The following is a 25,312-nucleotide window of genomic DNA, read 5'->3' as shown; positions in this document are numbered from 1 at the left end:
GTAATGCTCTGTGTAATTGGCTAGAGCAGAATCACCGCCGGCCTGAAGAGCCCGAAAGATGGCTGCAGCTAGGTGCAGAGAAACTGAAGAGAGGCACGGAGTTTTGCCGCTGCTCTCTCCTCAGAACTCCATATCATTTAGTTGCTATACCATCTATCAGTCACACATCATGTTGCCGTAATCTCCAAATCCCAGTTCATATACAGGATAAAGTATGCAAAAGGCTTGGGGAAAGATGCTAATGTGTTTAAGGGACTTGAGGAATGGGTCAGTTGGTCGCATGCTTATCTCGCAAGCACAAGAATATGAGTATCCCTCAAAATCCCACATGAAAAAAGAACAAAAAATTTGGGCATGGTTGTACATATTTGAAATCCTAGAAGTGAGAAGTCAGAGAAAAAAATAAGAATTTAAAATTGTTAGCATAGACTTTACTTTTTGTTTAGACGGTTGTGTTCTGGAGTGGTTAACTCAGGTGCTGCACCAGGGAAATCACAGAGCACATAGTCTGTGGCCTGTGCACGTGTGTGCATTCGGCTCCTCCAGCTTCAGCGGAAACACCGCACAGAGCTGCCCCCACTGTCTCACCTGTGCACTGACATCCGCATGCTGTGCATCCTCTTACCCAGTTGTCAACAGTCCCAGTCAGAGTCCAGCTGTGGCTACCGTGACCTCCTTCCCCCCCGGTCATCATTTTATCTCAGGTGTTGGCTGACAAGGGAAGAGTAGAAGAACTGGGATAATTCCTTGGTGGTTCACATGTCTGAGAAGGTCTTGTCTTCATCACCCACAGCCAGCTCTGGTTCAAAGGCAATCCCTGGCCCTGTGGATCTGTGCACTCCCGCTTTCTCCATACTTACGGTCACATACGTACTTTGGATGTGCTCTGAGTCCCAGTCATGGCTCCAGTAGGGACCGTCTACATGAGAATGAGCTGTACAGAGAGAAGCCATCCTGTGGGTTGTGTGTAGCACTTCCGCTTCCACACCTGCTCCTCTCCTGACGGGAGAGTCGCTCCTGTCTTCTAGGTATAGAGCTCCATGTACCACTGCACAGGAGGCAACACAAAGTTCCTGCCATGGCAGGAGTATGGGCATCAATGGACATTTATAATGGAAAATATGCAGAAATGCTCTCAACCAGAGAGGTGGTTTAGATATCTTAAAATGTTTTCATTTGTGGCTCTGTAAAAGATTTGAGACGTTTTGCAAGCATTACTGTTGTTTAGCAAGAACTCTTATTCAAATCTTCCTTCCTTCATGAGCCCAGTTGTTCAGAATAAACAGCTGGTTTCTACCTGCAAAGGGAAGGGTCTGATCAAATCTTTCCATTTCAAATCTTCTGGACTGAACATTGGAGAGTAGTTTTAAATGTGTGATTTTAGTTTCTAGCACAATATATATGGAAAGCAATGGATATGTGTAATTAGTCAAGGAGACCAGTTTCCAGGCATGCAGAGAGTGGTTTATGAGACAGGCAGCAAAACGGACTCTGCAGTTACCTACAGATTTGCAGGAAGAACGGAAGACTATCCACCAGATAGCAGCCTAACTTTAATAAATGTTTGCAGAGAGGCAATCCATTACATTGTGAGATCTTCTGGATTTAAAGGGCATGCATAAAAACTTGCATTTTGGTCCTGTATATGAAACCAAAATATCATTTTAAGCTTTCTTTGAAATGATAGGCCGATGATGGGAAGGAGTTTTGGGTTCTGATGTGCAGTGACTCTGAGGTATAGATCGCCCTTGAGTTTTCACCAATGGCAGCTCAGATCTTGCCCCTGATTGGCAGTGTGATTGATAGAGTATGTTGCTGAGATATTACCTAGGAAAGCATCAATGAGCCTGGGCAGGCCAGTCAGCTCTAGTAAGATTGAAGAACAAAAGGATAATTAATGTCAGGTGAACAATGCTCGCTTTTCCCTTCATCTTTTCTGTCCTCCCATCTCCACCCCTCCTTTCTCTGTCATTATCCCAATATCCCCGGGCTTCATTTTGTTCTAGTTTATATTACATGAGAGAACCACTGAATGGCGTGTTGTCTTCAGAAGAAAACAGCCCAGGAGAAAGAAAACGAAGCATTGTCAAACCATACTCCACTTCTGTTTTGGTTTTTATCTGTATCTAGTCATAGGTCCATGGAAATACAAGATAATTTACACAGAAATGTTACTTGTAACTTTGCTTCTTTCCCTCTACAATTCAATATGTAAGGCATTGATATAATCCACAATTTTCTGTTTTTAATGTACTTCTCTCTCCACCTCTCCCCCTCTGTGTGTAAGAGAGAGAGAGAAGAGAGGGAGGGATGGAGAAAGGGAGGGAGGGAGGGAGGGAGGGAGGGAGGGAGGAGAGAGAGAGAGAGAGAGAGAGAGAGAGAGAGAGAGAGAGTTGTATGTGTTTTGGGTTCTATGAGAATGTACTACCACCATTGTCAGTTCAGAACCATTACATCATGGCATGGCTCGCTCATTCTGCAATACCCCTGTTCCTGTCCTTAATACTTGGCTATCATTAATATTTTCTCCAGTCTTCTAGTTTTGTATTTCAAGACTATTGCTTCTTTAAGGAAGCTTAGTCTTTTGAGAATCATTACCTAGTGCACATCAAAAATCATCCTTTGCTGAAGAGGTTTCCATAGTGTGATACATTGGTACCACTTACTGCTCAGTTGATGAGTTACATTTGCTGGTACTCTAGCCCTTGGTGGTAATGAATATTTGTACATCATTTGTACCATTGAATTTTTTACTAAACCTTTGGGCTTGCATGGTCAAAGGTTACTGCTACCCTTCAGAAAGTGAAGACTGAAATTGCCGTGGCCATTACTGTCCATGGATGCCATGTGGTGTCTTCTCTATAGAAAGTCAAAGTGGGATTTTATTTTTGCAAATCATATATTGTTATTCACACCTTTTCTCTTTCTTGAGAACTAAAAGACTATTTTTGCATATATTTCCACTGAAGATCTAAGGGATAAATGTCATATATATGAACACTCATATTATTCAAGTCAAATCAGAGCCCAGACTTTGACATATTTATAACATACACACACATACACACACACACATATTAAGTAAGAATGGATAAATGAAAAGCTGGGGGATTTGTGTGCAATTTACAACAGTACGCCTAGTGATCAAAAATTACAATTTACTATACTCAAATTTGTGGACTGCTTGCTGACAAAGATATTATGATAGCTTATTTTCTAATGTAGTCAGCTATATTTCTCCAACTACAATAAATGTCCTGTGTACCAGTAAAATCATTTCAAAAATAATTTCTAACCCATGCAAGAGAAGGTTCTCAGGAGTCTGTGGAAGGAGATACAGCATGAGAAAATCATATTTTATAATACACCATTTGTTGCTGCTTTTAATATTGGATATTATACATAATATGCCTCTTGTAATATAGCTACAATCAACTCTAAAGCAACAAAATTAATTTCAAGAAGAGAAACTTGGACTGATTTCCTTCCCATGGTAAGAACTCAGCTTTTGTGTAGCCAGCACATTTTGGACGGTGGAGCCTCAAGCTAATTCTTTGTGGATGCAGAAAAGTCTGTCAAAGGAATGAAATCCAAAGAGACTACATGTTTTTTCTGTCTTACTTAGTTCTGGCTGGCTCACCCCCACATGTGACTGTGTTGGGGCCCTTTGAGATACACACAGAAGCCACTTATACTCAGGCTACCCTGGGGGAGCATGCGTGTTTCGCCGTATCAACTGCTTGCGTATTTTGTCAGTCATCAGTGCCAACACAATTAGCTTAGGAATGCGGATTTCCTCTGCTTCAAACTGAAAAGAAAGCCATAATAACAATGTAAGTCCTCTGTATTTTCTCACTTGGTTTTGGGAACAGAAAATGGTCCTGGTTTTCACTGTAGCAAGAGTGAAGGCAAATGCCAGGAAAGACAGCCTGCCTGTGTGGCGCTGATTGAAGAAACTTACAGCTCAAAAGCAAGCCGCCCCTCTTTTTAAATCGTACACCCCTGTTTTATTTTCTGTTTTAGTTTTAGTGAAAGATATCACAAGCTCTGCAGAACCTATGATATATTCGTGTGTTAGTATTCATCCGTCCCCAAGCAAAGACAAGTTGGATTCTGTGACTGTCCCATGGAAGCTCATGTTGTGAACTCATTCTTTCTTTCCCTGGAAACTCGTTGTTTCCCAAGCATTTGCTCCTTGGGATTCTATTCACAACATCCCTCATGATATCAAAACCTATGTTCCCATTACTGTTCTGTGGGTGTAAGTTCTTTACAGTCTTGGTTTTCACAAGTCCCTATGAGAAAGCTATCCCTTTCTCTCAAATGAGAAAACTGCTGGTTAGCAGCAGACGTGTCGAAGGCCCCCATGGGCTTGGCACAAACTCCTTTAACAGACTCTTGCTCCCAGCTCTGTGCGCATGCCTGGAGACGACCCTACGCCATTGGCACTTATATTAATACACTTTCCGTCACTGTAACAAGATACCTGAGAAAATCCATGTGCAAAGATTCAAATGGTTGCTTGGACCCCCAATTTTGCGGGTTTCTATCGGTGACTGGTTAAACGTATTCCTGATCACATCGCAATGAGAACATGTAATGAGGAAAACTCCTCACCCCACTAGACAGACAAAAGAGAGGATGAGGCCAAAGTCACACAATGCCTCTTTGGGGCCATTGTCAATGACTTTAAAATAAATCTCTCAAGAATGCCAGTCTTTCCATTATGTCCCCTTGGGACCATGCCTTTAACACATGAGCCCTTTGGGAGCATTCAGGTAGCAAACTACAGTGGCAGTTGGGGATCTGGTGATGTCTCCCTCTGTTTCCTCAAAGCCAGAAAAGGATGCTCGCCAAGAAAATATGTAATCTGTGTTGTGGCATCCTCTCGGGACCTGTGGTGACCAACAGTAAAGGTGCAGAAATCACCATGCATGACCGTTTCTTGTACCAACACTTTCTCCATGATTATTCCCCTTTAGACCCTCCCACAGCCAACTTCCATGCGCCGGGGAGAGAAAACGGAGAGTAAGCCATAATCAATCAGTTTATAATTACTGTCACTGACATTCAGTAATTTATAATAAATGGTTATAGTCAGAGCCAGCTATTACTCATAAGCAATTTTAAGCCATTGCATACTTCTTAGGTGCACTAAGCCCCTGATCAGCACACATTTAAACACCTGAGAAAAAGGAGCTGGTTGAATCCTCACAATTTGTCCTTTCATGTTCAAGTCTTGCCTACAGTATTGTGAACTGAACGTGTCAGAGCTGGGCTCCAGCTCCACGGGGTCTGGTTTCCGGATACTGCCCTGCCCAGTACTACATACACCTGTGACTTCCTGGTTCAGGTGGTGCTCCTTATGCTAACTTTTGAAGCCCTGTGAAAATGTTTGCAGTAGCAATAAAAGTGTATATTTTGTTTCAATAATCAAAGCAAAAGGATTTGTGATCTAAGAAAGAAATCAACATGTCATTTACATGGAGGATACTGTGACTGCGCTGTTTGGCTGGTGCTATTTTGGGGACAGAAGCCACAGGCAGTAGCCAAACAGAAAAGGAGAGATGTTCATCCGCAGCCTAGGAAACAGAGCGCACAGATAAAAAGACGACAGTGGCCTGCAGCAAAGTACCCCAAAGCAGACAGACCCATTTCTCGCCACTTTTATCACACACGTATCATTCCTATAGTATCTAAGACTTTGAACTAAGGTCATTTTATTTTGCAATCATTGCCCATAGTGTGAGGTACTGCATAGAAATTAACTGCTAAACGCTGTTTTCTGTTAGAGCCGGGGTCAAGACACACAGATGCCATCAATATGAGGATCTTTGTTCCTGTAGGGTAGAATCAAACATGAGTTTGAAAGCAATTTATTTTACAATAGCTTCCCTGGCCTGTGTTTTAGGTGCTGTGCTCAGCTTCAAAGCAAACCTAACACAAGCGTCGTCATTCTGTACCTTTATTTCATTTTGAAAGAAGTTGGGAGCAATCATGACCCACACGGTTCAGGGTAGAGACTGGTGCTTCAGGCACCTGGAAGCCACAAAGGAAAATATATTTGAGAGAAAGTATCAGCAGCGACGGCTTGCTCTGTGTCACCTCTGAACTTTCATCTGTGTTCTTTATTAGAAATGGCCCGTAGGCGGGTGAGGTGATCATCAGGGAAGGCAAGGGTGGGACCCACTTTGCAGGGAACTCGAGATGATTCTTCGATCTAAACTACTCTCACCACACACAAACTTCATGACCTCAGAACATGGAAGTTATCGGTTGCCAGCTAGAAATGTTCAAAGGACCTTGATTTTGCAAACATGATTCTGTCATTTTCCTCATGTGTGACATGGAGGGGGAAAGTGAATTATGTCTTTCTACAAATGAATTTTTTCATTGTACTAAATTCATTTTTATAATTGATGATATTTACTTCAGGTAATCCCCAATCCTCGACAGAAGATTATCTGAGGCACAGGCCTGACCCTTGATCATTTAGTGACTAGTTGAGCTTTTGGCGTTTGGGGGTTTTGTCTTCTTAAGTTGTATCCACCTTATAGCTCTTCTTAAGGGAAGGAATCAAGCATACAAACCATACAATTACATAGAATCCCGGGGCAGAGAAAGGAAAGTATGCATTTAAGGAAACAAAATCCACACCAGGTTCCTCTGGGGATGTCTGCACTCTGTGATCAGTCTTACTGCTAATGCGTTTTAGCTATTTGAAAGAAATCAAGGAAGCCACTGAAGTGATTAATGCTTTTTGTCTACCCCAAAGGAATATAATTTTTCTTCCTGAGATTTTTCTATTGTAATAACAATAATAATAATGTTTCTTCTCTTTTCTATGACATCATAAACCTGAAACACTTTAGAAAGGGATGAACCAAAGGATGACTATATGGTAATACGACGTTATTCAGTGTTTCACCTATTATTGTAGAGGAACAGACAAATCCCCAAAATGAGCAAAAGCAGGGACCCCACCTTCTCTTTGCAGCAATTGCTTTGGGCCACTTCCATCCAGCTCCATCACCTGCAAGGTGTTGGTCCAGAAGAAGAACTGCCTGTGAGCACCAACAATGACACACTTCTCTAGTGGTTAGTGTGACGTGCATTCTGCAGAATCAGCCTTCAACGTCAGTGTTTCTACACCGAACCCCCTTATTCTCACCTGTGTTCTGTGTAGGCCGGCAGAAGTGTCCGTCCTAATGCACCCATCTGAATACAGGGCTTAACCTGGTAGAATGTTCAGAGAACCCATGCCTGCCCTTCCGTGCTTGGGGAGGAAATGTCACCGTCCTCTTCCTCCCTTGAGGCTTTGTGTAACCCCATCTGCATATAACGGACTAGGGTAATGTGTATCTCAGTGTCCCACAGGGGGAGAACGGGACACAGATAACCCCAAGGGACAGGTCACTCACTCACTGCTTTAGACATGAGGAAGCTTAAGACGAATCCATCCTCCACACCCCAGTGAGGGACCTTGAACCATGGAGGAGAGGTTGACTTTGGGTTATGCCAGTCAGTTCAAAGCCTTGATGAGACTCTTAGTTGCTATATAGCCACAATTCTTAGCATCACTAAGTTCTTCTGTTAAAAGGAAGAAAAACGTTGGTGAATGTTGAGAAAAGGATTTGCTGTATATGTGGTCTTGGTACCAAATACATGAATTGTTTTTGGCCCGCAATAGTATGAAGATAGTAGCAATCCTCTCATTGTGTGAGGGGAAAAGTAATATTAGAGCTCTCAGAGGCTGCCATGACAATTACCACATCTTTCTGGCTTCAAAACAACACAAATTTATTCTCACAGATTTGGAGGCCAAAAGTTTGAAGCCACTGTGTCGGCTGAGTGACAGGCCTTACAAGACAGAATAGGAAATCCCCCCAACCCCGAAAAAACCTCTTCCTGATTGTGTGGTTTTCCCTGACCTGTATCTGAGTCACCCCAGTCTTCACCCCCATCTTCATCTGACAGTTCTCATGTTTCTGTGGGTCCTCTTCAATCTTTTATAAGGATTTCATGTTTAAGTCCCTCCTGTACAAAGTCTGACTGAAGACAGTGAACTGATAATCGATCCTCAAAGCCCTGTCTGAAAACCTGCCATGCACAAGTTCCAAGACTTTGATCTTGAGTTTATTTTGGTGGAAAGCCACGATTCATCCCACTAGAGTGTGAGAATGTTTTCTATTCTTGTATAAATTGATGGCATTAGACTTAGAAGGTTATACCACCTTCAAAGTCTGTCCAGCCTTAAGATGCAGAGTTACAAAGCTTAGATCGGCACTAAACTGATCACGAATTTCTTACTTAGTGATTCTAGCATTCAGAGCACATTAGGACTGTGGAACCTTAATGTTTACAGCAGACACTCAGCTGAGCCTACATATTTTCTGAGTTTTTAGGTTTCTGGTGGGGCTTCACCTACACATTTAAGAAGTGCCACAGATGATTATGACACAAATAATATGCACTAGAGTCACTCAGAATCAAAATGCCCAAATACTAGTACAGTTTGGGGAAAACGTCCAGTGAATTGATGTGTAATATTAGAATCATGATGGCAGATGCTCAATAAATAGCATTCTTAAGGGTTTAGTGTGGCCATGATGGCTGTGGTTAAGGCATACCATGGTGATTCTTAGAGCTTTTATGTGGAGCAGCCTTATAGTCTATGATACCTACTAAGGAGCCTGCCCTCCTGGTCATTTCAGAAAATATTGACATTCCTATGGTAAGGGTGGAACTGTGTGGCTATAAATAGCTTTTGTATGATTCTCTATCTTTTTAATGCGTGTAAGGGTTTCATGGAAATGAATTTGTAGTTACCTTTTTATGTGTCAGGTTTGCCTTTAGCACTTAGCATTGTTAAAGTCTTTTCCATTTTGCTAATGGGAGTTGGTTCAGGAGCAAGGCATGCTGTAATAGTCATTCGTTTCTAAAGGGACCATTCTTGTTCTCATTTACATCAATCATGGCTTTTCTGAGTGCTGATTTCTACCAGAATTCCCCTTTCCCACATAAATGTATTCAGAAGCTGCCTCTAAGGTACAAATTAAGGGTCTAAAATTCACTTACTGTAAAGGGACTGATGAGCCATTCATAGAAGCTGCTTGATCAAGACAAAGATCTAGTGAGATGCCTGAAGAAAATCATTCTCAAAATGGTGTCTGTCACTGATGGCCTTGTTTCTTCTCAGTTATTCACAGGACATGATAGTACCGTTAGAAGAATGTACAACGGAAATTGTTCATGACCAGAAATTTCAAATGTATTTACCTATGTTATAGTTAATAAGTGATGCAAAATAAATCAGTCATGTATGCAGGCCTATTCTGAAATGTCACTTGCATATCATAGATAAATAGATAGATAGGTAGATAGATAGATAGTAGATGATATAGATAAAGAGATGATAGATATAGATATATAGATGATAGATAGATAGATAGATAGATAGATAGATAGATAGATAGATAGATAGATACGCACTCCTACCTGTTAGAAGAAAAGGTTCATAATGTGTGCTCAGTTGGTGGTAATATGTTATTATTTTTAAGCCACATTGTTTAAGCTACAACCATCAACTGGAAAGAAGGATTCATAGGAAATGTTGAGATAAAGGCAAAAAAACTATTTTATTTTGTTTTTAATTAAAAGAGGATATATATTTCTTTATTTGGCTACATTACAGTGTCTAATACCATGCATACTTATATTTTAAAATAACTGAAAATGAATAAAACTGAATTATCCATAAGCTATTGCTTAATGGATTGGATTTGTGAAAAAAAATGAGCTACCTTTTTGAAAATTACTGAATAATGTCCATGTATCACATGGTATTACCTGTGAATCAAAAACGGATATATGTAGTTATCCTTTAATGCATTATTAAATGCATTAAATTAAGATTCTATCTCAGCGGGACCCTTTTCCTTCGCAAAGACTTAAAGCAAGTTCCAGGAAGCTGCCTCTCCTGCTCTGAGTTCCCTGTGTATCTTGTGTTTAGAGGGCTTTCTCTGCTACTCGGTTTATTACAGCTCTGAGTTCCCTGTGTATCTTGTGTTTAGAGGCCTTTCTCTGCTACTTGGTTTATTACAGCTCTGTGTTTCCTGTGTATCTTGTGTTTAGAGGCCTTTCTTTGCTACTCAGTTCATTACAGCTGTGTGTTCTCTTTCTTGCAGTTCAGCAGGAGAGCAGTTCCATTGGCAGACACAAGGTAAAGTACAGCCATGTGATGGGGTCTTACTTCTAGATGCACCTCTACTGATTCATGTTCTCATCAACTTTAGATTTTTAAAAGTGAATTAGAAAAAGAAGACAGTAGGAATTAAGTAAAGTTATGATGCTCATGATTTGGGGTGAGGGGCTAACTTCTCTTGATTTTCTGAGAACTGAATCTCCTCCAAGGGTACACATAATTGATTAGCTTTTCCTTCTCTGCTTGATGTCAAGGCTTGCAAAGATGCTGTCTGTCAGATGTAGTATTTAATTGTTAAATAATAACCTAAAGTAGTGCTTCTCAGCCTTCCTACTCCTGGGACCCTTTAATACAGTCCCTCATGTTGTGATGACCCACAACCATAAAATTATTTAATGGCTACTTCGTAACTGTAGTTTGCTTCTATTGTGTATTATGGCGTAAACGCCTGAGGTGCAGGTGCATGCAACCCCTGTGAAAGTGTCCTGATTCCCCCAAAGGGATCATGACCCACAGGTTGAGAGCTACTGACTTGGAACTCTAGTATTGACCTATCGTGCTGACCGCTTTCTGTCTCCTTTCAGATGGACAGAAAGACATCGAAGATGAGCTTACAACAGGCCTGGAGCTGGTGGACTCCTGCATCCGCTCTCTGCAGGAGTCAGGAATACTCGACCCGCAGGATTACTCGACAGGTGAAAGTAGGTTGAACAGAAGCTCCCTCTGCATGCCGTGTTTGGCATTTCTTTTTTTCTTAAGGCGGTGTCATGGGGCTCAGACTGTCTTCTCACTCACTATGTGTGGAGTCAAAGACAAACAGAAGACTCTAAAGGAAAAGAACAGAACAGCCCAGAGTCTGGAAGTTAAGACAGAAATTCAAAACTAATGATAAGTCCTGAAAGCATATATACAGGTAACATTATACAGACTGTTACATTTTGGAATACACACACAACACACACACACACACACACAAACATGCCTGTATGGATGTAGTGATAATTAATGAAGAAACAGGCCATGGGTTTGAACGAAGAAGGAGAGATATATGGGAGGGGGACTGGAGAGAGGAGAGGGAAAAGGTGAATGATGTCATTGTAAAAAGTACTAATTCGACCTGTTCCATGCACATTTAGATAGGATGCTGAAAGAAAAAGGAAAGGAAAAGTAAGTCTTACAGTTGCTAAGTATAGAGGTTCCATTGGCAGACTGCTTATGTAGCATGCACCGAGCCAATCCCTCAGTCCCTAGGATGGGGCGTAGCTGAATCTCCCTACTTTCTATATGGAGGCAGGAAGATCAGAAAATCAAAACTACAGAGGCCAACCTTGATTATATGAGTTTCTATCTCAACCAATAAGTAGCAATTAAGAAAATATTTTAAAAACAATATATTGAATATATTTTCAACTTTTCTCATATGATTATAAAAATACCTAGTTAGGAAATTTTGACATGAAGGATCAGAGAGAAAACAAAGACATAAAATAAAAAACTTACATTCACTGATAATAATTCACAAAATTTAAAAACATAAAATTATAATACAGGGAATCATATTTGTGTATGTATGTATATACACATATACACACACATGCACACACAACACACACACACACTTTTGGGAAGCATTGACTCTGATGAGAAAGTTATGCACTATTTACAAAACAAAACAAGAATATTTCATGATAAAACTTGTATTTAGTGGAAATATAAACTTTCATCAAAACATATAGGAATGTTGTATTTATTTTTGGAAAATCTTAAGAGCAAACAAGAGCTGGAGAGGCAGCAAGTGGTTTCCTGTACACGCAGCCTTTGTAGAGGACCTGAGTTTGTCTCTCAACGGCATGTCAGGCAGCTCACAGCCACGTCCAACTCCAGCACTAGGGATCTGCTTCTGCCCTCTGGGCTCCAAAGGAACCTTCATGCGCACATACGCATTCTCACTCAGATACATACATAAACACACGAAAGATCATTTTTCAAAAGCTAAATTGGTAATAACAAGAAAGATGGAAATGGTATAAAGTATTTCAGAAATCAAACAACAAAGTGAAATAGTTGAAGAGATTAAATATGTATGATATTTTATTATAATAAGCAGCCACACTTACCTTCTCCATTGAGAGGCTCTCATAGAGTTAAAGGACATTAAAGGAATGTCTAGTGAACTCGTTTCTTCTCCTGAAGTGTGTGCTCAGAGTCATCCAGAGATGGCATGACCCTATACTTCTCTGCCTTACAGGCATTTAAACATTCCCATTATTACAGATATATTTTGCCATTGTTCTGTCTTTTAAGGAAACTTATGTACTTTCTGTAATGTACTGAGTAGTCTGATAAAAGATAGCTAAGATTTTCTCGTAAGCTCTGGCATGCAGCTTTAAAGAAAGAAAAAGGAACTAAAGCAAACTGCCCTCTAGCAAGGCAGCACTACAGACCTTGGTATGCTTTCTGGGATCCTTGCGAGCTCAGTTGCATAGTATCTGCTTTGCATTGTAACTGTGAGATTTGTTCATTTTGTTTTACAAAACAGTAGTTAACTTTTTCAGTACTAAATAGAGTTAGATTGTAAAAATATATTACAACTCATTGGTCCTTTGGAATGTTGATTGCTATTTGGCTGTTTTCTAATTTGGGATATTAAAATTCTATATGTTTAAGTGCCGGATGATGAAGGTAGCACCTGAACTTTTGTGCCGAGGGATTCTGAGCAATCCATGTGGGGATTGTTGTCATTCAGGGAAGAAATTTGTTCATAACAATTTCAGAAGCACTTTAAGACTAAAAGACACTGTATAAAATTTAGGGGGAAAAATGAAAATGTTAGACACAGCTATAATCTGGGCTATCAATATATGGCTAATGTCAAGTGTTGAAAGGACCTGAAAATTAAAATGTTAGCCATTCCCTGTACGTCTATCAGTTAGGGATCCGATAGAATAAAGATTCTATTCAAAGGAGTTTAAGTAAAAGCAATTTAATTAAGAGACTATTTACAAAGAGATAGGCCAGATTAAAGGAGCAAACAGCACATGCTGAAACTCCCAGGAATTAGCAGCAAACTGACAGAAGCTGTCACCACCCCTGGACCTGAAGGAACTTGCTAGAACTGGTAGAAGCAGAGTCAAGCAGCAAGAATGCAGCACCGGTAAAACCTAATCTCCTTGCTGCTTTCCTAGATCCAACAAGTTCTGGGCCTCCTTTTCTATGGAGGGATGGAATAGAGTGAGTGTGAAGGCTCAAAGTTCAGCCAGCACAGCCGTCCACTGTGTAGGGCCATAGTATCTGCCCTGGATGCTCTTGGTCTAGAAGCAGCACATAGATGTGTAGCGCTCTTGGATACATCCGTCTAATTAGCGTAAGCACATCAGATTTGGGGAGTCCCTTGTGGTTATTCAATCAATGGCTTCATTAGCTAGAATAGCTGTGAACTAGCTAATGCTAAATTGAACCTGGCATCATGCCCTTGAGTCTCCTAATCCCTACTCAAAAAGGACTGAAACAACACTAAATAAGTCTAAATCAGCCTGGAAAAAAATATTAAATGGAAAGCTGTTTCAATAGCTGAGCAAGTGGTTACTTGATTTGTTATATTTGAAGCCTTTGTTGTTTTTCTTCCCAAGGACTGATTAAAAATAAACATTAAATCGTAGTAGACTTGTCTTTCAAAGGCCATGATGAGCAGTAACGAGCTTCACTAATGTGTGGTGTAAGTTGTAAATATTTTCCTACTCTCTTTGTGAAACACGCTGTCCTGAACAGTATGTAAACTGTGAGCAACTTTTGGCACCCTGCAGTTTCCTCAGCGTGTGTCACCGAGGCAGCAGAAGGATGGCTTCCGAGATTGTAGCTTTAGTTAAACAAGACAGAACAAGTGATCAACACAAGCAATTTATGGAGGGTGCTAGGAACCACAGCTTCTCAGTGTCCTGCATGGCTTAGCCTGAATGAACATGGATCTAGAACTTCGTTTAACTCAAGCATCCTTGGAGATACAGATATGACAGATTAAGGGTGATATTATCTCAGCCAATAAATAGTAAAAAATACTGTCAGTCAAAATCATAACTAAAGCTGGACCAATACAGGAAGAAAAGGACAGCTTGGGAGAAAATGACATGTAAGTTAACCAGAAATTAAGTTGTCCAATATATTTTACAAGAGTGATTATTTCTTTATTTAGTGTGCTGATGAATTTGAGCTCTACTATAGTGTGGCTAATTCTGCCATTCATCGGGAAACTCATGGGAGCTCATATATGAAGAATTTTTTAGAAAATGTATATAATTTTAAGCTTTCAAATCATTACATAAACATCAAGAATCAATCATGTATAGAATTCCACTGTGAGCAGACAGGACCCAAATAGAATATCTGCAGTGTGATTACTGCAGGCCCGTTATTCACTGTGGAGCTCCAGTCTGTCCTCTTAGCTCACGAGAGAACCTTTGAGACATCCAGTTATAAAAATGCTGTACAACGCAACACCACATAGCCATGTGATTCATAGTATTAAGAGTGGGAGGCATTTGTGAAGTGACTTTTCCTAGTTCCAGGAAGGAACACCACCAGCAAAGATAGAATACTAGAAATAAAAATGAACGTATGAATCAAACTCCCTGAGCATGTGGAAGCCATGGTCAAGGGGAAGGGGATCGTGTGCTTTCTTTGTTGTCTATCACGGTGGAAACCAAGTCTAGATTCAACAAGATAGAAAGTCTTAGGGTCTATATGGCTGCTTTCTGAACTTTGTCCCATATCTTCTCTCATGGGGAGATACTGGACCCCAGATGCAAACATGGAGATCTCCTAAAGTATGCTTGGGAATTCTCAGAAGGAGGTGGTGTTTGTTGAGACTTTTGCAGAGAACCCTCAAAGTCAAATGGTCTTCACAATGCTAAGAGACCAATTGCCTTTCAATGATTTTTTTTCTCCCACGTGACAGTTCACGGACATTTTCCTAAGACCACCAGCATCCATACTGTAACAGTAGGAACTATGGGCTTACTAGTAGCTCATTCTAAATACTTCAAATACCACAGCATATAATCCACATCAATAGAAGCTGTTAAAGGTCCTCTGTTATGTGAGATCAGAAAGTTTGAGAGCTGCTAGAATTGTTAGAGATGATGTAGCACCAGTATATCTCCATGTGAGAAGATAGATCATAAGAAACAGGGACAAAGTTCACAAGCAGCCTGTAGACCCCAGGGACAGGGACAAGTCCACCACAGTGAGGTATCACCATGAGCCAGTATGACCCAGACATTGACTGCTGCATTTTTCAGATTCTGTTGTAAGGCTTTTCTCCTTCATGACTGGACTCCATTAATTTTTCATTTCTTTTCAAGATTTTTGGTACAGAGAGATGAAACTGCCTTCATTGGATTATTAATTTACTAGAATATATTTAGTATTTCCTCCTCATTACACAATGGTAGTACCTAAAGATAAATAAGAAGAAGATAAACCTTTATAAAAAACCACTTGGGAGCTACAGTGTGAAATAAAAACACTGGTTACACTCCCAAGCGCTGTAAAATTCTTTACAAAGCATTGCAAACTAAAATTACATCTTTGGCCTTTGTGCTTTTGACAACTATGCTTTCTCAGTCTTCTCTTTCATGTGCAGATCTAAAGGAACAAACCCTGCATTATCTGAGACCCTTTACCAACTTTGGGTCTATGTCTCTGCATCAGTCCAGCTTGCAAAAGCAACAAGACAATGGCATTTGTTGGGTTTAAGTCAGTGTAAAGTTTGTGTGTGTGATCCAGGTCATCTGCGCACCATTAAAGTTTTAATTATCACATGAATTATTTTCCAAATTGGAATCAGCTGACAAGGGCTAGTAGCGATTCTGGATACAGAGACAGAAGTGAAACGCAAATGCCTCTCTGTTCATAGAGCAGCCCCGTCAGCTCTAAGCCCCTGGAGTTCTGCCCTCGGGTACGTTTTGAGGTGGTGGATGGGTTGGGCTACTATTTCTAGGGAGCCTCCTCCCTGGAACTTCTCCAAATGGCAACTCATAAATAGGTTATTAATGAAGTTCAAGAGAATATAACCAGCTTAGCACCACCAGGTACATCTTCTAAGTGTCTTGGGAAAGTGGCAGGTTCCTTTAGAACCCATGAAGAAGAAACCTTTGCAATAGGTAAAAAGGATACGTCGTTCATTTTAAACTAAGTCAGTGTTTATATTCTGCAGAACAATTTGTGATTACTATGACCATAATAATCTTACAAATTATTACCCGTCTTTCCCTTTATTTTGTAATTTGTAGTGACACCTTGGTACATAATCACCACTACATGCTTGGCTTAGCCCTGCCTAGTGTTTGCGATAGGCCAGCTGCTACCCCTTTTGTTTAGTATTGCAGTGAGGGTTTCCTCTCATTTCAAACAAACCAAAAGAGGTCTTCATTTTCAAGTCATTCTTATGCTTCTCCAAAGATCAAGTAGCAAGAAGGCAGAAATGAATGCCAGTTTCTCCACTGTTACAGAGGTGTGTGAGATTTGATATAATAATTTTTCATGGCCTTCATAAAAAGTTTTCTAAATTATCTTGTAAAAAAGTAAAAGTTTGACTCCAGAATATATTTCTGGTCTTCCCGAGAAGCATAAATTTATCTAATGTTGAGAGTGTGAGGAATCCCCCTTCCTGAAGTGGGCATCATTTGCATGTTTATTTTTCTGCTGATTATCCTAAATTAATAGTCTCATAGGACATCTCTTTGGGTGCCTGTTCAAGGCTTGCTCAATCCTCTTTGGGTTTCTTTTTCCCTTAGTATACTTTTATAGAGCAGTAAATAATTCTTTGAAATGAACTCTAAACTCTGCCTTTGAAGGTCTACCAGTGTCCTCGGGTTTTCCCACGCCTCTACAGGTGACTCTCACGGCCACACTCCTGCTCTCACGTTTTATTTATGTATGATTGAAGCATGTTTTTATAGAAATGACTTGGGAAATTATTAAAGATAAAATATTACATTAGCCAAGTTTCATAGAGTCTGGAGTGTCTTTAAGATCTACAGAGGAAGTCCCATCATCTTCTCAAGCTCCAGGACTGAAAAGTAATGTAAGGAGTCTCCACATGTGGGTTCGACACACACCTTCTTGCCACTCAGCCTTGTGCGAACGTGTTTCCTGTCTGCTGGGTTCTTTGCTCCTGTCACTTAAGTGAGTGTCTCCCTTTCAGCCTGCTGTCCCCCTGCTTCCGCTGTGATTTCCAGACTCGTGGCAAAGGACTTTGTCCACACTGCAAGGAGTTCCCAGTCTCCATCTCTGCTGGCACTCAGCATCACCCTGCTATCGCTTTAGATACCTGTGGTTTTTATAAAAGTATCCCGTGATAACCCACTGTGCCACTGGAGTACCCATGTTCCCATAGTTTCAGCTTCCATCCCATTTTCCAAGATCCTTCCTGGTGCAATGCAATACACAGGATGACAATTGAAACTCCTTGGAATTGGGTCTGTTGTGAATTAAAGTAACGTGGCAGGACAGGATTAGCTAAAGTAGCATTGCAGGACAGGGTCAGCTAAAGTAGCATGGTAGGACAAGGCTAATATTCCCTGGACAGTTGGCCATGAGGGAAAGGTTCATGGAGAAGGTAACAGTTAAGCATTTGACATTTGAGAATGAGCTTCGCAGTTAGCAAAGAAAGAAATTTCAGGTTGAGAAAACAAGAACAACTTTCTCATATTGACAAAGATTTTAGCTTTTCAACTCCTGGATGCGACATTAAGTGTCCATTTGTTCTTAATTATTTTACTGCAGCAGGCCACTTTGCTGAACGATGTATTAGACACCCCCACCCACACAACAGAAGCAGGAAGAGTGTTGAAAGAAAGCAATAAGCGCTATATGAGACAGCCCTGTGATATGTTTCCAGGAAAACAAATCCCGCTCAGGGTTTTACTGCTAGCAGAGTGTGACTCTGTGATTGGGCAAGTAGATAGTTAATAATAAGGATGATGATGATTAATAATCATGGTAATGACAGTTAATACTAACAATATCATATAACAGAAGTCACATAAAATCTTGAGTCAAGAATTTCCATGCTCACAATTGGAGAGGTTACAATGTGAAGCAACACAGTAATGCAAGGCCTTGGGTAAGAGCACTGCTGAAGCCAAGCAGCCATGTTTAACGACCCCCTCCACCCCATGTCACCATTTAATTAGTAACTTCAGCTGGGGACTCCCAAGTTCCCTCAGCGGTAGAGAGACTGACAGCGCTATTCCTGCTGAAACTGTCTTAAATGTCCATTTGTTAATAGGTGTAAGGTGCTCAGTACAGTTCTTGGGACCTAGTAAAGAGTCCCTGCTATTCCCATGACTACTCCTGCCAATAGATATGGCTGAGGGAGTATGTAAGAGGACTAGCCCACATCTGTTGACTTCTTCTTCTGGGTTGATTTTTTTTTCAGTACATACCCCATCATTTTACTTACATTGTTGTGACTTAAGTGATGACTTGCAGGCATAACTTAGGGGGCCTCTGGCCTTTCTGTGTTACTGGACACTGTGTAGTTTAATTGGGATTTAATGTACCTGGAACAGATTTAATATATCTGGGGCAGATGTTCAGCTAAGTCAGATAAGAACTGGAAATTGCAGATACGGCCTCCTGAAAGCTTTGCAAACATATGTACATGGTCAACCACATGTGGTCGTAGATATTCTTAAAGTACCCAGTTAATTTCATGAGAAAATGACTGTGTATCATGGTGTCTGTGTTATTATAACCTGTAAGTGGGTCTAAAGCTCTCTGTAAAAAAAAAAAAAAATAGCATTCCAGCCTTTGTATTCACTGAGGTTGGGACTCAGAAATTGACTGGGAAAATAATATAATCTGAGAAGTGAAGGCTTCGCCTGCTGCAGGGGGCCTGTCTGTTTTGTAGACTGTTTCATCCTGAAATGCTGACATGTGCGTGAGTATTGAGGGTTTAAAGGACAGCACTTCCTGGATGAGGAGACAGAAGCCTGAGGGTCAGGGCTCATTTTCAGCCACTGAACCCGAGACATCAGCTCTAGTTCTGCCTGTCCCTCTCTGCTCATCTCCTGGGAACAATGAAAATGTAAAGTCAGCCTCTCTGGAAGGCTGCTGTGTGCTCTTGCAGTCAGTTTCTATGTGTGAGAGCCTATTGAGGTGTTTCCCTCACGTTCAGTAGCCCTTGCTCCCTGCATCCCACAGAAGTAGTGGGATCAACTATGGCAGTTCCTGGAAATTTTTCTCCTCCATCCAGTCAGAATGGGAAGGATTGGTTGGTCAAGGACAAAAAGACTGTCTGAAACACCACAAACTGACCAGGTCTCCCTGACCTTCAAGGAATGGTCCTTCCCAATTGACTTCTGACCCATCTTTAGGACTCTTCTTTGATGAGCTCTACAATGACCAGTCTAGACGTTCCAGCTCAGTTTTCTAGAAGCATGCATCCAGAGCATGACTTTGGTTTTCCGTAAAGTCAGAAATTGTCAACCTCAGCTGCTTGGAGTTAGAGTGTCTTCCGGTGCAGTTATTGGTGCTGAAGACAGTATTTTCATCCATTCAATTTAAGGCAAAATGTCCTCTGTTTCCCCCACTAAATTCTTCCACATTACCCCATCATCCTCCAACACATACATGCCACGGCCTCAAGAATATTGCCTAAATTTGTTAGTAGCCCAAGCAACTCTACATATAAATCCAAAAGTTCTAAAGGGAGAAAAGAAATATAATTTAAATTCCTAAACTAAATTCTTTAAAAAATCTTTGGCAAATTTATACTTTTCTGCCTCAATACACCATACCATTAATCAAGTAATGGAAATTTATATGCAATTTTGATTTCCATTATGAAATAATTTAGGGATATTGTGTGATTTTTAAATCTTTTTTATATTTTCATGTATGCATGTTTTCCAAAATTGAAAGGAAAAAATCTTGCTCATTCGAAGTCAAATGAACAGTGGGAAGAAATTGAGCAGAGGGCCTGGGCTGTTGTCCCGACTGTTTTGTCCTTGGCAGGTGACATGTCGGTATTGCGATGTGATGATACTGCTCGTTGGGGCAATTATCATTGTCAGAGCATATCTTGGTTTCAGGGCTTGAGATGTATTAGTGGGATAATGAGATAGCGAATCCTGGTTTGTTTTCATTGAATATTGATCAAATACATGACTGATTCTCTAAAGGATGAGCAGGTTTGATTACCCCATGATGCATTTCTCAGGAGTAGACAAACCATCATTTTAATGGCAATTCATTTTTAAAAAGAACATGATGTTGCTTATTTGAAAAATCCTATATAAACAGCATTTGTACATTTCTGGGAATAGTTGTGTGAAGTCAAAGGACACAAAATTATTTAACTTGCTACTCAGGAAAACTTCATTGGAGTAAAGTCACATACTCTCTTGAAAGGCAAATAGTTAAAATATGTGGGCAATTGGTTTGTGGATTATGTTAAATGATATGAAATTAATGTTTCTCTCTTAATTCACTCTGTTGAGATTTCAAACTCTGTGCACTGTTGTTGTGTCTGCTATGACCTTCCTTGCCCTTGAGGTGCAATGTAGGAGGAAAGTGTGCCCAGTGCAGGTTGTTATGTGCCCATCTACTATCCTGAATGAGATAACAAACTAAGACAATGCGAAACTTCCTCTCTCTGGTAGGGAAGAGCCATTGCTCTTCCACCATGCTCTCTCTCCATTCTGGTCTTCACTGAGGACCAGGACTAAAGCACTTGGCCAGAACTCTTCACTGCTCTTCCAGTGAAGACCTGTCTCTTCTCCATGGACCACCACCCCACACAGAGTTTCCTAGTATGCTTCCAAAAGCTTTCCCAGAACTCTGCCTGCCGATTATGTAGAATGGAGAGACAAGCTCTTTATTCTGCCATGGCTGGCAGCTTCTACCACTTTAATCAGGACAGGGGACTTCTACTGTCCTGAAGGAAAGGGAATACCTCTCCCCACAGAGACAGCATCATCCGGGTGATTAAGCTTGTAATACCATCAAGATAGATCACCTGGTCTTTTTGCAAGCTGTTGAAAACATAACTGCCTGGTGCATACTGTCTCCTTGGGATGGTGTTTTGTGTTAAAAGAAAAAGAGTTGCACTTGTACTTTTATAAAACCTTTCGTGATAAGGGGACTAAATGGAAACACAATTTAAAATGGTATCCTAGCGTTTTACAATTTCAACAGGGAATGCGGGAAGGAAGATACCTTAAATGGCAAGGGTCATGTGAACCAATACACCTAAAAATAGGCAAGTTAGAGTTGTCAAAGAATAGTCCCTGTCAATCCAGGGTTTCATCTGAAAGAGAATGTCATGTTTAAAGACAAACAAGAACCCTGAAATTTCTCACTTAACAGAAACGATCCTGATATTTTGAGAAGCAAAGCAAGCGTCAAGGATGTTTCATGACAGTCCTGTAGGCCATATGTTTTATTACTCCGCATGAATGAAGAACTGGCTTCCTACCATGTTGCAAAGAAACACGAAGACATTGGTATCGCCAAATTCTAGCTCCCCTAACACTATTCCTCCACCAGCCATCTCAGACACACACAGGGGAAGCTGGCAAATACATGCTCGCTTCTCGGTGAAGGTTTAAACTCCCAAAGTGAATATTAGGTTTGAGTTTTAATTTTTTTTCCTGAAATAAAATGTGTAAACTCCTACAAGAATTCAATGCAAGTGAAACACAAGAAAATAAAGCCAAACTGTACGTGCAAACTGTGATGAAATTTTAAGGCCAGGACCTGCCCATCCTCCCCTCATTCCTATAATACACGCCATGTTGACAGCGTCAATCTTAACACCATAACTTTCTCTTTGTTCTCCTGCTGAGCATTTTCTGTGATGGCAAAGATAACTAGTCCGCAGGGACTCTATGAGACCAGGGTGAATCCTACATCGTATGAACAGCTATTAATAATTTAAGCACTGTCTGCTCTCTGGCACTGTGGTATTGCATCATTATTCATACAAAGGAAGCTCTCACTGATCAGAAGGTTTTTGAGTGTTTTAGCATGCCAGTCATGAAGTGTGAGATATAATTATATTAATGCAATTAAAATGTACAAAAAAGGTGAAGCTTTTCTTTTACATTATTTCAAATGTTTCTGATATTGTCTGATCCAAAAATAACTACTTGATTAATTTGCTTCATAAGAAATATCTCTATGTAGGTCAGAATGAGATCATTTGAAAAATCTACTCCTCTGAGAACTTTTAACACACACACACACATACACACACACACTCATCTCATCTGGAGCTAAATTCTATGGTCATTTTAGTTCTCAGAATTCAAAGCGTAGAAGTCATGTGCGTGTGATAATTCTAGGCTACTCTCAATAAATAATACATGTCATTTCTGCTTCACCGAGACTGTCACTGACTGCTCTAAATGACTTTCAACGCAGGACCCAGCCTGCTCTCCCAGAGTGCACTTCAGCTCAATTCCAAACCTGAAGGGTCTTTCCAGTATCCGGCCAGCTACCATAGCAACCAGACCCTGGCCCTGGGTGACACAGCCCCTTCTCAGCTCCCAGCACGCAGCACACAAGCCCGAGCTGCCGCCCAGAGCTTCAGCCAGGTAAGGGTCCTTTGCTCCTTTGTGGGGTTGTGCTCCCAGGGAGCAGTGGCAGAGCCAGGGGCACAAGGAAGGTGGGATCCAGAAGGTCTCTGTGAATGTGTTGAAGAACTTACAAAAGGTTCTTTGCTGTGAATGAATTGAAGAAATATCAAACTATGAGTGTGGAGTAATACAGAACGGGCATTATTTTCTTTAGAATATCTGTGAATTGCTAACCTTGTGTCTCTGTTGTATGGATTTAGCTGCATGGATATATAAATGAGCATATAGTTACCAGACTGACATCTGTGTTATCAGTAGATCAGACAGTCTGAGTCTCTGAGTTTACCTGGGAAAAAGACAATAGTCTTTATCCTTAAAAAGAAAAAAAAAAGTCATGCAATTATTCTTTGAAGTTAATCCTATCAAAGCCAGTATAAACTCGTAATCAAGTATATGGAAGTAGACTGTAGATAACTGAGATTAGTTTAGGAATAGTTACACTTTGTCAAGTCAGATTTTGAAGTATACCCTCAATTGTTTCTTTAAGGCACGTAAGTATTCTTACAATTGCATAAATTCATTATCTGTAGTTAAAGACAACTTGGTTAAAAGCAGCCAGATCTAACACATGGGGTACTTATGCACAGGGGAGCATACATACACATGCACAGGCACACACACACACACACATTATCCTTTGAAAACTTTTATACCAACCTAAAAGAAAATCTCAGGTCTATGTGTATGTGGTGTGTGTGTGTGTGTGTGTGTGTGTAAGCAACATTTTTGTTTTTATGATTTGGATGTATTATATATTAAATTATAAATTAAATGTAATAATTATATTATTAAATAAATACAATATTATATGTTATTATTAAATTCTATATAGTCAATCAATCCACCAGAACTAATATATTCTATAGTTATCTTTTTTAATGAAATTTTGAGCATATTTTCATCTATACAAGACATTCTGAAATTATATGCCTTTGATCCTGGAATGAAGGACCAGCAGCTTCCAGCTTTTAAATGAGGAGGTTATTCATTTCTTAGGTACTAACTGAGTACTGCACTTACCAGGAACCCTTCCCAAGTGCTAGGACCCATCACTGGGTTCTCTAGCCCATCTCTTTCACTGACTTTTGTTATTCACCTAGCTATCTTTCCAACAAAGCTTAGAGGTGCTTGAAAGCAGGCTCTCCTTTACATAGCAGTAGGACCTCGAGGGTCAGGTGGACCCCGCAATGTATGCAGAGAGATTAGATTACAGTAGCCTCATAGAGCCACTACAGCGGTCACGTGTCCCTGTGCATTTCATTCCTTAAAGTGAAATCATTCTGACAATTGTATTTAGAAATGACTTCTTTCCTAAATCCTTGACACGTGTGGTTTTGTAAATGTTGCAGTCTTGTGTACTGGGCTGTAGCTGAGTAGATGAAAGGGAATTATAAAGCTGCTCATGGACTCGAATGCTTGGCTGTCTGCCTCCCGTGAAAGTTGAATCTTTGTCGGGATGTCCCAGCTGTGTACATGGCGTCATTCCGGTCGAAATGTGAAGACGCCAGTGAGTGGGAGTGCTCAGATCTAGCTGTAGCGGGAGTCCAGTGCTGTGGTGTAGAGAGACGGGATGTCCTGATGGACTGTGAACTTTTCCCAGCAGAGCTGAGATGAGAGCTGACCAACTAAGAAGCTTGCTGGTTATTGGTGCTGTCTATGAGCAGCTGCTTTGCTGGATAGCCCAGAAGGCCTGTAATTTGAAAGTAATACCGTAGAAATGCTGAACCAGAAAACTAGCCATTTTACCAAACCATTAGGGTTCCAGCCAGACCCCATTTCAGAAATTTCTCATTCCAAAGCCCCTGTGATATTTTCTGGTCAATATTCACAATGGTGTTATATCGCTCCTTCAAGGAGGATTAATTGTTTGAATGTCCGGGAGTTAAGAAGTGCTGCAAGGGTGAGTTAACCCAAATCGTGGCTAACGGATGATGAGCTGAGTAAGATCAGTCAGTAATCAACAGTAAAAATGTTTATTCATTCTCTCTACAAATTGAAGTTCTGAAGTGATGTGAATTGTTTTGGTCTTGCTCGAGAATCCTGCCCCACTGTGACTGTGAAGCAGTGTCATCAGTGTTTAAGATTCCAGTTTCAACTTTTAGAAAGATTCTAGTTTATCCAGCCTCCTAAGAGTTTGTAGAACGGCCATTGCTAATTCTGCAGTAGGCCTTGGGGATGGATTCTGGCCTCGTTGTGTCCTCTCAGAGCCCATTAGTCAAAGGAGTCACTGTCAGACGGTTCCTCTGTGTTACTGGCTAGACTTTCTTCAGATGCTACGGTGAATTCATGCAGTTGAATTGTAGGACAGCAGATATACAGCCCACCCAGCAAATGTCACATCCAGGAAGTGATGTAGCCTGTTTTACCTCCAGCTCTCTCTCCTCCATCCCAGAGGCTCTGCTCACCCAAGTTGCCCACTTAGAGTTTCTCAGCAGGCTTTGTGGATTGCTGCCCCATCTGCTTGCTT

At 40.7% G+C, this 25,312-nt stretch overlaps 1 protein-coding gene across 3 annotated transcripts in view; it reads left to right on the top strand.

Annotated features, from left to right (window-relative positions):
- Ctnnd2 (catenin delta 2) overlaps positions 1 to 25,312 on the top strand; it is a 727,532-nt gene that overhangs the window by 372,381 nt on the left and 329,839 nt on the right. For all 3 annotated transcript variants that reach the window (XM_057789656.1, XM_057789657.1, XM_057789658.1), the window contains 3 exons: positions 10,188 to 10,222; positions 10,789 to 10,905; positions 22,631 to 22,803. In XM_057789656.1, coding sequence (XP_057645639.1) covers positions 10,188 to 10,222; positions 10,789 to 10,905; positions 22,631 to 22,803 — 325 coding nt within the window. The remainder of the gene's footprint in view (positions 1 to 10,187; positions 10,223 to 10,788; positions 10,906 to 22,630; positions 22,804 to 25,312) is intronic.

This window comes from Chionomys nivalis, chromosome 15, assembly GCF_950005125.1.
Source record: "Chionomys nivalis chromosome 15, mChiNiv1.1, whole genome shotgun sequence".
Taxonomy (NCBI): Eukaryota; Metazoa; Chordata; class Mammalia; order Rodentia; family Cricetidae; genus Chionomys; species Chionomys nivalis.
The sequence above is the reverse complement of the archived record's forward strand: the minus strand, read 5'-3'. Positions and strand labels throughout refer to the sequence as shown.